The sequence below is a fragment of the Haliotis asinina genome, chromosome 3 (assembly GCF_037392515.1).
Source record: "Haliotis asinina isolate JCU_RB_2024 chromosome 3, JCU_Hal_asi_v2, whole genome shotgun sequence".
Classification (NCBI taxonomy): Eukaryota; Metazoa; Mollusca; class Gastropoda; order Lepetellida; family Haliotidae; genus Haliotis; species Haliotis asinina.
In genome coordinates, this window is record NC_090282.1 from 75,937,471 (window position 1) to 75,951,548 (window position 14,078).

At 41.3% G+C, this 14,078-nt stretch overlaps 1 protein-coding gene across 1 annotated transcript; it reads left to right on the top strand.

The window, feature by feature from the left end:
- The first annotated feature begins 8,751 nt into the window (after positions 1 to 8,751).
- On the top strand, positions 8,752 to 9,600 carry LOC137279039 (G-protein coupled receptor 12-like). The gene has a single exon (XM_067811523.1). It carries the CDS (start codon positions 8,752 to 8,754, stop codon positions 9,598 to 9,600), a length of 849 nt encoding a protein of 282 aa, XP_067667624.1.
- Positions 9,601 to 14,078: the final 4,478 nt, after the last annotated feature.

Here is a 14,078-nt window from a genome sequence, read left to right on the forward strand (position 1 = left end):
CAAAGAAGCATACATCAGTTATTCTTTTGTGTGTTTAACTGGAGCTGTCGAACTACCCAAGTCATTGATACTTGTCAGAAGTAATATGTTTGAAATTGGATTTTTAGTAAAAAATGTATTAGTCAATTTGAGTCTTCTTCATTATACATACACAGATCATCAGTACTTTTATCATTATTTCAAATATCTTATTGGGAAATGCAATGGCTCAGTTCAGAATATATTAATGCTCAGAAAAACAAAACAATAATAACTGTACTTTCCACAGGGTGCGCAGTCTTCAAAATGCCTGAAATTTTTACATTTTGCCCTTCAGTGTTGAAAAGGCATGCATCACCGGTGATATGCAATAAAACAGCCCTAAATTTGGCTTATCACGTTATTGTTTTGCGGTAAACTAATGCATAATAGAACTGCCTTGCTGTGACAGTGGGCTTGGTAATTTCCATCGCGAGGCAAAACGTTTTAAGTGCATCAGTGTAGCTCAATATTATTTCCCCCTGATGGTCGGTCCCATATTTGACCAATCTTGTGCATATTCAACTATTTATATGTTATATGTTTTTCTATGGGACTTGAAAATCCCCTGTAAAGCCCTGAAGTGTGATGGCTGATGATCTGTATGAACCCTGTTTCATTTTAGTATATAGAAAGAAAATGACTGCACATGCCATCAATGGCATTTTCTAATTTGTATTTTTATGAGCTGGCTTTTGTGAAGAGAAAAAAATGAGTAATGAATATGTACATAGTTATTTTAAATGTCACCTTGAAGATTTTAATATGTTGTTTGTTGCTACATGGTTTATAGAGAGATGGTGGCCAGCGAGACATACTGATTCTGGAGTTGGCGCCTAAATGCACACTTTCATTCAGCAGTTCAAAGACGGTCACAAGTCTTTGAGGTGTTCATCTCTCTTCCTTTCATGGCTCTCTTTGGTTCGGGTTAAAAGACTCCACTGAAAGAGATATGGGTGTATCTCTAGGAATCTCTTGTGGCATCGTGGCAGATTTATGTGAATGCCGAAATGGAATCTGAGAAGATAGCATCCTCTTGCCCAAAGTTCGATGAATGTCATCAAATTGAAAGTAAGTCCTCTCCAACCTATCCAGTTTGACTAAATGTTATTGTGGCAATACAGTTCCTACTGCATAACATCGGGGCTGAGAGAGAAGGTAGCTGGGGCCTCCACATGATTACCCAAAGTGCAATATCCACATATTTTTACATTCAAATGAAACAAACTATGTTTGTTGGTTACCAGTCAACATTTTTGGTAAGGTGCACCGACATGACGCTGTTCAAGGTGCATTTGAATCAGGACAGTTCACTTTGAGGGATGTAGCTGCACAATAAAATGGACAGACAAGGGAGTCAAGATAAGCCACACGGGATTCAAGGAGTGAGGGTAGGCTTGCTAGCCTAAAATGCAAGATATCGGCACTAATTCGATGGACATCTGATGGGTAAATTCTGAGAAAGAAGCACGTTTAGCAGCTGTAAAGGAATGCCGAGGACTGCAAGCCAGTGTGTATGAAGAACACATAAGTGATCTAATGAAATCAACCAAGAACAGCATGGCTAATCCCTTAAATACAGATTGTCATCCTGAAGTACTTCTGAACATCGCAACATTATATGCCTCAGCTGAAGTATAACAATCCTTTCTGTTCATGAAAGAAATAACTTTTAGGTCCATTCAAGGCCAGATCAAACTGAAAACACCCCACAATGATTTTCAGTAGCAGGATCAAGTTCAGAAGATGTATTGTCTGCAGTTAACATCACCACAGCACAGTTACTAGTAAATGAAACTATAGGAAACTGCAAACTGTATACTCTCACAGAAATGATGTGAGTTTTGCACGTGTATCCGTGCATGTAGGTCACTTATACGGCATGCAGGCAAAGCAGAGAATGGATTGGAGTTTTGCATCTCCCTTGGCCTTTGGCTACAGGAAAGAGGATGAGGACCTAGTACCAGTGCACTTTCATTAGGCGATGAGAGATACTACAGTGTTGTTCTATGCTAATGAAAAAAATGGAAATTCGGACCGGAGTTTTCACTTTCAAATCATCTGTTTTACTGCAATATTTAAATTATTTACCCTCATGTTAACTAATACTTTGTGCAATTTATATTGCCTTGGGGTGGGAACAGAGATTTCACGCACGTGAATGTTTTCTGATGAAAGTGATTCGTAAATTTCCAAAAAGTTGATTTCCCCCAAAATATGATTTTGTCTGTGTTTTTGTGTTTGTCTTTTGGTCATTTAAATGAATAACAGCAATTCAGAACTTGCCCTAGCACCACTAATGATGGAAACCTAAGACGAAAATGGAGGATGTATATATATGTTTGGGTCCAGGTGGGTAACGTGACATGAATTTTTTAAAAAGTGCACCATATCTGCCCACCATATCCCGGCCTGTTAATGTAGGTACAATAAATCTCAAAGTCGCAGCTTTCTTATGTAAGTCAGCCGACAGAACACAGAAATAGCTCTCCTTCGCGTACAAAATGACCCATTGAAGGCGATGGACTCTGGCGGAGCTGCTATTCTTATTCTGTTTGTCCTCTCAGCAGCATTCGATACACTAAATGGCCAAATAATCATTCCACAGGTGGATTCCCGTATTGGGGTCAGCGGAATAACCTTACAATGACTATCCTCATATCTCAAGGACAGATTCCCCTGTGTGTTTGTGAACACCGTGAAGAATCCACGAAGACGATATTAGTGTATGGTGTGCCACAAGGGTCAGTTCCGGGTTCTATTCCCTTCACCATTTATACAAGACCACTTACGAACATTGCGAGGACACGGAAGCTGTCCTGCCGTCTTTACGAGGCCGATACCCAGTTGTTTGTTCGATTTAATCCTCTGGACAACCTTTCTGTTGTAGACATACATCAGTCAAATAACACCCTATATCGACCCCTCAGTCGTATACGTCCTTGTCAATGCCATGGTGACATCTCGACTGGACTATTGCAATAGTCGGGTGTACGGGGTCCAACAAAACCAGCTTGGCACGTTACGGGGAATGCGGCAGAATGCGGCAACAAGACTTTTGACACATACGTCAAAATGTGAATACAAACACCGGTTGTAAAGTTCTACTGGCTACTTATCAACCAACGGATCAATTACGGATCAATTAAGCTCCTGAGCTTCAAGTTACTGCAACAGACGGCTCGTTTATTCGCAAACTCTAATTACTTTGCACTTTCCCAAAACATTCGTACGTCTGCCCTTCTTATACAGCTCTATGTTCAAAACAACAAAAGAACAACAAAAACAGAATTTTAGAAAACATCACCAGTCAAGAAAGCATGGACTTTAGGAACTGTACAAGGCTACGTTCCTTCCAACAAAATCTCAGAACACATATCTTTTCAAATGCCTACCAGTGATCAGCGCTCTAAAGCATTCTTTCTTGGAATGGTCGCTACAAATGACAGGTTCTGTTTTATTATGTTATTAAATATTACGAGGAGCTTTCCTTTATGATGCACCTAAAATGTGATAACCGTTTCAAATAATTCACAGGAAATCGAGCATCGAAACGGTAAACATTTGTCGAAATTATAATATGTACCTTGAAAAAACATTCCTGAAAAGGAAAGTCTTTGGGACGGACTGGAATCAATCTGTTCTGATATTCGACATCAAATGTGGCGAACACGGCTCCTTTACCCATCCTTTGTACCACAGTAACTGATTGGTCCACTTAGGAGTAGATCACACCCGACAACTTCTGGTGGATAATATCGCTGATAGTCCTATCTTCCGGGTAAGATAAGTAATGAATCAGCCTGTAGTGATTTCCGTGGGCATCGATTCACTGCTGTCCCAGGGGCTAACCCTTCTCCCCGTAAAACACCCCCTTAACATTTCCCCATAGCCTTTGGACATTATGATCGATGTACCCCCACAATCTGTTGTTTTAGTATTCAACGTTCCTGCAATCTGTTTCCTTGCTGCATCCCGAGTCGGAACTAGTCCATGGTTAACTAGACTAAGGCTTAGTCTCTGAATATATCTAATTTTGATAGTAACAAGCAAGCCCATTTTAAATGAAACGGAGCCCCGGGGAGACCAGGGATGCTGAACCTGAGGAAATCTAGACTTGCTTCATTTAAGGATTTAACACTGCAGAGAGGGCTTGGCAGTAGGCAAAGTAATGTGGTTCGGGGACTGTGAGACAGACTAATGGTTAACCGATGCCTTACATTTAGGAGGCGGCACCCGTGGCAAGCCACCTCCTCGTGGTGGGTGCTGGATGACGCTAAGAGCTTGCCTCCCGTGTGGACCCGGGTCAATTAGGTCCATAGCACCCCATTGCTGGTTGCAAGGAGCAACCGAATTGGGCAACCTGTTGGCCGTGGGTTGCGTCTCGTGTCGGTGGAGGACGGTAGGCTGGTGGTTGAAGACACTGGATCCAGGAATAGCGTTCCTTTGTCCAATACACCACTTTGCCCCTTACTTCACCTAGACGGGTGGTAGAATGGGCCCGATTCTACCAATCGGCTGGTCATGCCAAGCCCTGTGCATGGACAAATATGTTGCACACAATATGACTTATTCCACTATGTCTTGTATTGTCTTGGCGATAAAGGTTGGTTGCAAAACATAATTTCTGACTCATTCTTTTGCCTAGAGTCTTATGCCAGAAGGCGATGGCTCATGGGCCAATCTGGTAGGATTTATCTTTTCAAGATTTTTCCTGCTTGAGTATACCCTCCTAGTATCCTTGGTACCGTTTGCTGGAGACCCACTGACATAAGGCATCGTCCATGTAGACACTCCATGGTGGGTGGGGAGCTAGGAGAGTGAATCATATTTGCTATAACCATGGCACCCCCACAAAAAAAACGTTCACACGAATCGGATGATACTTGTTCTTCGGATGATGATATTTCACTATCTCAAAACAAACTTGATCATTGGGCACGGTATCTTGTTATGTGTTCTCCTGATGGCAGTCCTCTCAAGTTAAATCCCTTTGCCATTGCAAAGGGCATTGAAGGATTAGCTGGTGACGTCAAAGAGACAAAAAAGCTTCGATCGGGACATTTACTTATCGAATGCGAAAAAACAAATCCAATCACAGATTCTCCTTTCTGCAAAGTCACTAGCTAACGTTCCTGTTGAGGTTTCACCTCATAGAACTTTAAACACCTGAAAGGCATTGTCCGCGATGTTGGTCAATGCCTCTCAGATATGAATGTGTGTGACATTGTTTCAGAGCTACATTCGCAAGGTGTTATTGATGTGAAACGTTTTACTCTCGGGAAAAACAATGAAATTAAAAATACTAACGCTTATTATGCACTTTCGGTGTTCCAACGCGTCTGGACTCGCCAAAAGCAGGTTATTGTCATCTAAGGGTCGATGCATTTATTCCAAATCCACTGAGATGTTACTGTTGTCAAAAGTATGGACACGGCTCTAAATCATGCCGAAACCCAGCTGCTTGTCATCGATGTGGCGGAACATGTGAAAACAGTGCATTGTGTGACAAATCCGCTTCTTGTGTCAATTGTTCAGGCAATCATCCTTCTTCATCTAAAGACTGCCCAGTGTGGAAACAGCAATCCAAAATTTCACGCGTCAAATATGAACGCAATATCTCTTTCCAGGATGCGAAAAAGATTGTTCTTGCCCAAGAACCTCCAGGGCCATCCTATGCTGCTACTGTTTCCGTTTCTACTCCAGCTTCTAATACAGCCCCACGAACCATTTCAGTTAATACAGTGGGTTGCCGGACAGAATACACGTGGACTGAGTCCTCTGCTCCGTTATTACTGTCTACTAATGCTCATGCCACATCATCTCAACGGACATCAGCGTCACAAACGGATCATCATTCAAATGAAAAGAAAACAAATCCAAATGTAAACTATTCCAAGCAAAAGCAACGTTCAGATCGTGTGCCCAAAGCACAGAAAAATACTGCTTTTCTCTTCAATAAGTTTGGCGTGCTAGAGGACATGGATGTTTCCTCTCCTCAGAGCACCCGTTCCCGGAGTCATTCTCCGAAGAAGAAAGACCGTGAGCGATCTCCTATAACTCCACCATAATGTCTAAAAGTACATTAGTTCAGTGGAATTGTAGAGGTCTTAGGAATAATTTCACTGATTTACAGCTCTTGATTCAAGATTTTAATCCATCGGCTATATGCTTACAAGAAACGTACTTCAAAGACACTGACAAGTTTGATGTCAGAGGCTATACTTCTTATAATGTCTTTTCACCTCATGGAGCTAAAGCCACTGGTGGTACATCAATCCTAATGAAACGTGGTGTCATCCATAGCCCTATCAACCTTACTACTCCTCTTCAAACTGTTGCCGTCAGAGTAACTTTACATATTTTTTTTACATTGTGCTCTCTGTATCTTCCACCGTCTTCATCTCTCCAACAAACTGAACTTCAAGCTCTCTATGACCAACTCCCAAAGCCCTGCGTTATCATGGGGGATTTAAATGGACATAATACACTTTGGGGTAGTTCTCAGATCAATACTAAGGGGAAGCTCCTAGAAGATTTCATTTCTAATAATAGCTTATGTGTATTTAATGATGGCTCCCAAACATATTTACATCCCGGTACTGGTACTTACTCTGCTCTTGATTTATCGATTACAGACGCACAACTGCTAAACGAATTTGACTGGTCCGTTCACGAGGACCTCTGTGGAAGCGATCACTTCCCTACCATTCTAAACCCTGTAACTCCTTCAGATGTCCCTTCCTCCACAAAATGGAATTTTAATAAGGCCAACTGGTCTTTATTTGAAATGCTTGCCATTAATAATTTAAAATCAGATGTGTTTATTGATGTCTCTGACCCTATACAATTATTTTCTGATGAGCTGAAAAAGATAGCCGATGAATGTATTCCTAAGTCCTCTATGAACCCACACATTCGAAAACCATGGTTTAATGATACCTGCAAACAGGCCAGAAAGGCACGGGAAGAAGGCCGAACATTATTTCCGTCGCCATCCCACAGTCCATAACTTGAACAAATTTAAACTTTTAAACGCAAAAGCACGGCGGACTTTTAAGCAAAATAAACGCCAATCTTGGCGAACACATGTCTCTAAAATCAATGCACGTACCCCAATTTCGAAAGTGTGGAATATGATCCAGAAAATCAAGGGTAAGGGTTCTCGAGCTAGCATTCACCACCTAAAAGACGGAAACCAGCTACTAACAAATAAATCCGATGTTGCTAATAAACTTGATGAAACACTGGCCAAACATTCTTCTTCAACGAATTATGAACCTCAATTCCAAAAGTATCAAAAACAGCAAGAAAAGAAAACTATCAATTTCACTTCCGATAATGGTGAAGATTATAATGAGGTATTTTCAAGTAACGAACTCCATACTGCTCTTGACCAGGCTCATGATACTGCCACAGGAACTGATAACATACATTATCAACTCCTGAAGCACTTACCTGAATCATGTTTAGAGACGCTCTTACATATATTTGATGACATTTGGACATCTGGATCATTTCCTTCATCATGGCGTGATGCTATTGTTGTTCCCATACAGAAACCTGGACGTGATCATACCGATCCATCGAATTATCGGCCAATTTCGCTAACAAGCTGCGTTTGTAAGACCATGGAACGCATGATAAATAAGTCTTTTAGACTTTCTCGGTTAACGTACCGAGTAGTCTTCAGCCAAAATATATGTATTCAGCCATTGTGGGGCGGTTTCATAGCTAAGTGTGTTACCAGGGAAAATAATGTGATTTACTGTAAGTATTTTGATAAATCAGGTCATTTTCTGTAAACTGTTACTCCTGCAAATACGGTGTTGCACACCACAAACCTTGAAACCGGTACTGGAACCCACAATCATATGTCTGACTTGCCCAGAGGACACGATTCTGCAGGGCGAGTTGCAGCGCCCTTGACGATCTTATTTTTAACTAATACTAATCACAGTAATGCAAATAATTAGGGATTCTTATGTGTCCGCATCCTCTTTAGGTCCCCACCATCAATACTTTCTTCAGCAGAAGATTAAAAACAACCTCAATTGAATGGTCAAGTTCTTGTAAATGGACACTTACTCACTCTGAGCTTTCAATCATCATTTTCCTCGTGTTAATCAATACACGGAGTCATCCACTGAAGCTGTGACGTTGACAGTTCTGTTATAAGAGCACGGGCCTTCAGACTGACAAAGTCGTTTGACTTGATCAAGTTTCTTATTTTGACTAACCCTCATGTAACTATTAACTGCCTATAATCACAACGGATGTAACGAAAGGTGGTTATCTTATTTGAATCTCAGAACGGGTCTGTTCTAAAATGGGTTATGTTTAAAGCTCATATACGAATAATTAATGCTCTTTAGCCAAACGCAAAACCCAGTATCACCTCACTTAACAGACAATAAGTAACCCTGTTTGTGCAGAAACTAGAGACAGTGGAGTGATGATTTTTATTGACGTTTAAGCCCAACAAATACATATATCTAACGATTTAAGTGCTCTATTGGTTCGACAGGCAGATGACCACGAACGTCCGAGCGCGGATCTTTAATCACGTTAGTGTATTAGTACTAATGGCTTCGAAAAACACAATGACGTCGCAGCAAGGTGATAGGCCATTTTCTTCGGTGTTTTTGCCCGACGTTGCTGTAAAGATACAAGGACGGCGGGTTCATGAATTCAAAACATTCCGTGGAGAGGCAGGGCGACGGAGGTTTCACCATGTCCAACACAACAGATGGATCTTCATTCATCCTTTTCTGGACATTTAATGATAAGAAAATAACACTTGTGACGTTTATTGTCAACATAGTCATGTTCATTATCGGGTTCTTGGCTGTGTCATTGAACGCTATCGTACTGGACACTTTAGTGAAGAAGAGGAATCTGGAACCAACGGATCTCGTGATGTGCCACCTTGCCGTAACCGACATGCTTACCGGGGTCCTTACAATCCACTCTGTCGTATACAACATCATCTACTATCAAAACGACTTCGAATGCCTCGTTCGCATTGGAGCAGTATTCATTTTTCTCTCGGGATCTGTCTATCACCTGACCCTACTGACAGTGGACAGGTTCGTGAAGATTGTCTTCCCCTACCGTTACCAGGATGTCATGACAAGGAAGTCCGTGTCCATCATGTCGGCGACCATCTGGATCTTTTCCGTCAACCTCGGCCTCCTTCCCTCCTATGGCTGGAGAGACTACCCGCCACCATCAGAACCTCCTTGCTCCTTTCTTGGTGTTTTGCACACAGGGTTTCTTCGGTTTGCTCTCGTGGTTTTTCTTTTTCCGGTTTTTGTAATCGCCATTTTGTATTCGAAAATTTTCTTGGTAGCCAGGAGACACGCACGTGCTATTGCTGCCATGGACGCTACTGTTGGGAACGATTCCAAAAGCATGAAGTTTACAAAGACCGTCGTTATTCTGATCGGAACGTACCTCGTCTCATTTCTGCCAATGGGTACGTACAACTTCACGTGTAACCTCGTTGTACGAGTGAGTGAGGGAATAAAGTTAAATGCCACTTTGGATAGTATTAGATCACGCTGTGCCAGCATGGTGTGAATGCAATGTAAGTTGTGGAAGTCTGAGGCGATCAACGGCCCCATAGTCCCTCGTATGCACCTTTTGTGTTGTTATTGTTTTGTTTGTTGTTGCTCGCAGCAATATTCCACCCTTATAGTGGCGGTCTGTAAATAATCGAGTCTGGACCACACAGCCCTGTGATCACCAGCGTGAACATGGATCTACTGAATTAGAATATGATTATGTGTCAACCAAGTCAGGGAAGAAGACCACCTGATCCTATCTATAGCCTGTTACTATTGTGTAGACCTGAACAGTGTCATAGCCTTTTAAAGCTAGATGTTATTTGTAAAATGTTATAGGTGTAATCTTCCAGTTACTTTACTGTTCTGACAGTTAACAGATTATTTTACAGCTAACCCGTAAAGATCCGGGTTAGAACTGATCTTCATTGAGCCGTGTTTGTCGTACGAGGCGCTTAATATCCGTGAAGATCCGGGACAGAATAGGCCTTCAGCAACCCATGCTTCCCTCAGAAGGCGACTATGCTTGTCGTAAGAGGCGACTAACGGTTGGCTCACTTGGTTGATACATGTCATCGGTTCCCACTTGCGCAGATCGATGCTTATGTAGTTGATCACTGGATTGTCTGGTCCAGACTCGATTATTTACAGACAACCGTTATATAGCTGGATTATTGGTGAGTGTGGCGTAAAACTAAACTCACTCACTCACCCACGAGGCGCTCACCGGGATCAGGTCAGACTCGCTGACTTGTCACTTGACTAGCTGACTTGTCATCGTACCGTAGAACGAGGTTCACTTAATTTACATATTACCAGTGTATAAATTGTTTCAGTCACAGTATAGCCGATGTGATTATAACTCACTCACTCATTCCAGAGGGTGTTCCTCGCCTTTTCACAGAGCAAGGGTTTGGTACTCAACCCAGATGGCCGTAAATGAGTCTATATTTAACGTCTCGTCGGCAATATCGCAACGAGAATAGTGTATACATTTATAAGGAAAGCATCCAGGCTATAAATACCTATCGACAGTGAATAGTGAAACAAGTGGAATATCACAAATTTGGACTTAAAAAGCATTTTATCATAAAATAGATATCACTATACAAAATCGAGTCAATATGAATGCGTGCTATAGATGGCCAAACATTGGACGATCGCCAAGCCATGGACAAATGGGATATACGGTAACTTTGCTAACGTAAGAGATGACTAATGATAGCACAATCGGCAGAATCAACGAGTGTTAACCAAATGACGATGTGAAATAAACATATATTAGAGAGGGTTGCGCGCCCACTCACTCGGGCCTCTAAATCAATATCAATCAATGACCTGTAGATTTTTGACAGAATAAATTATTAGCTACCAAACAATATGTCAGCACAGTCACTGTGTTGCACATATACTAGTCACAGACATCGTGCAACACCCGTGCAACCAATCACTCACTCACTCACTCAGAATAGCTGTATCGACCCCTGATGGTGACACATGATATGTTACAGACGCCGAAGCAGCTGCATTTAGCTATATGGTCAACCATGATCCATGGTCAGAGACCAGCAATGGTGGCATCAGTTCATTAAAACCTTTTATACAATCCTGACAAAGCAGCACTAGGTGCTTTCACTTAATTCCAGATCTTTATCACAGAGAGTGGGTAGTAGTTCGCAAAATCTCGTTAAAATCGTACTCTTCCGTATATTAATGCTTGCATACTGATGTAAATACCTACTATTTAGACCGATAAAGAGGAGGGAATTAACAGCGTGCCCTGCTTTAGTGCAACGGTCCGGGATATATTCTTTAAAAGGAAGATTACTTTGGAGAACAATACCCCTGTACTTTACACTATCAGACAGGTATTTCTTGATCTCCAAATAAAGTGATAAGCGTACGTATGCATACAGGTTATCACGCGAGTGTGTTTTGGGATGGTTAATATCCTGCATTGGGAATTTACATTGTATTTAGCGAACCTTGGAAATGCACATTGTATTTAGCGAGCCTTGGGAATACACATTGTATTTAGCGAGCTTTGGCAAGCTAAGTTCACAGTGTTTATTAGCAGGATATTAACCATCCCAAAACACACGAGTGCGATAACCTGTCTATCATATAATGTCATTCTTACTTTAGAATTAAAAAAATGTGATTTCATTTGCCACAGATCATGAAACTAAACATCCTGAGATGTGCCCGCACATCTATGACGTCACAAGCTCGGTGACGCAGTTTTCTACTGATCACTCGTTTGACTGCGTTACGTCATGTAGTTTCCAGTCGGTTTTGATAAAGAGCGTATTGTTGTCAACAAATATTAACTCAGTTTGAAAACTGACAAAAACACGTGTGGAATTTGGGAAAATTTCAGTTAAACTTTTGAACAACAAATATAATGTTCGCGAGGCACTTTGCAAACGCACTTGTCAACTGACAAAGTGTCAAACAGTTCATTCGCGATTTTCCTGGATGCTGTCCGAGTCAATGATTGCAAGACGCCTGCGTTTCAGTTCTGGTGAAGTCGTAATCAGTCCCGTCTATCATTACGAGACAACAATTTTCTCTCATTACGGCACTCACAGTACCGTAACCACGGCCGTCAATCTAGACACGATCGGCGAAAGATGGTTTGTTTACAGTGTGAAAGCAAAATTGGCATATTACCTCTCTAATTTGCATCTGTATCCGTATATGACCCCAACGGATACCGAAAATATCCGTTGGCTTTATCCTGCCGAGAACACTACCCATTGTATGATAAATTAGTTGCTTCGTTGTTTCATGAAACACCACTATCTTACGTTCTAATGCCTTACGGGTTAAACGCCATTTGAGTACGTAATTAACAAATGTGTCTAAAGCTAGTTGGAGACTTTTATGACTGAAACTAATAAATATTGTATCATCAGCAAGTAATACACCTGGCAGTCTAACACCATATATGGATATGCCATATTTGTATTAGTAACTGCCGGAGCTCAGTTATGGGGTCATCCGTGTACATGAGAATAGTCAGGCTCAGATAACTCTACCCTGGCCCATGCCTTGTCTAACAGAAAAAGTATCAGATTGCTCACCCGTATATTGAATACACGCATACATGGAAATATAGCAGTGACGTAACGGAGACCAAACTTTACCTCAGATACCCAGATGATAAAGTTTGCCATATGCGATCAAAGACCTTCTCGTTGTCTGGAAATGTTGTGTACATACACGATTCCCTATTAAGATAAGCTTGCAGGCATTCACAAGGGGTAAATAAGGACATAAATTTCTCCTCCGTAATGTATACAGTAACTTCTTGTCCATCAAAAATATTGTGAAACTAGATTAACATTACAACAATTGTTAAACGCATCTTATGCAAATATACTACGCTTAACATCTTTATACAGTTTATATAATTAAAAAAAGAAACGCATAACCCAGAAATCTGTTACAAAATGTTTTATTTTCAAACGTGCATAACTCGTCCACAAATAGGCTTTAGTACATGAATGTTTGCGTCGGTTTAGACTGGCTTTCATTCCAGTCTCTCTCAGTCTGTTCCGTACCGGATATCCTCCGAAGTCCAGCCATCCTAGCTGCTCTGCTCGCACCCGAGGCAGTACGATCACGCAAATGTAGTACGATCACGCAAACAGTGGTGACTCGATGTCTTCCTGTACAGGAACAAGAATTTGTTGTAACGAGCTCAAACTAACATTCAGAGACGTGGCATGAATATTTGTGATCTCCAACATGCATTCTTTCAAAGACGATGTTCGGTGTCACAGCGTCATGACAGTGGCGTAGTGACTTGGCTTGAAACTCCATCAAAACTAATGCCGATTTCCAAGTGTTATCTGGATTTTATATCCATAAAGCACAAGCTCTTTGCTGCACAATTTCATTTGGCAGGTGATTTCTGTTGTGTTGTGGTGATGCCGTTTTAATCCTCATAAACAATCTCATCAAAATCAATATTTTTTAAGGTAAAGTCGATTTTGTGCAATTTTTTGTGTAAAATCATAATATCAACACTCCTGTACATAGCTGACGGTTGCTTAAGAACAAGGGGTAATTAATAGACTTTTTTCCTTTTCATTTTGTTTTAAGCTTAAGATCTTAATATAGTTTTGGTCATGCGTCAACGATCGTGTGCCCTACAATACAATTGTACCATGGACCATGTGGCCTAAAATACAGAATGAACTAGACCTGACTGAATAACGACATGACAGCCCCATGCTCTTTCCTAAATCTAAATTGTAGGATCTCGGGGAAACCTGCAAGCAGGTCCACAGTTCACTTAGGCAAGATGTAAGCGTAATGTCTCTTTAACTGACTGGGTGAAGGGCACCAACCAAACATCACATACCCATGATTCATTTTGTCAGCGCCTGGCGATTTGTTTCCACTTAGTTTCTGCGCAAATCTTTCTTGAACGGGTATTTCTTCACAGAGTACATGATCAGCACATGAATTTAGTTTATCAACAGC

What these genes read in the sequence shown, in the direction of transcription:
- LOC137279039 (XM_067811523.1), top strand. Translation starts at nt 8,752, where the DNA reads ATGTCCAACACAACAGATGGATCTTCATTCATCCTTTTCTGGACATTT.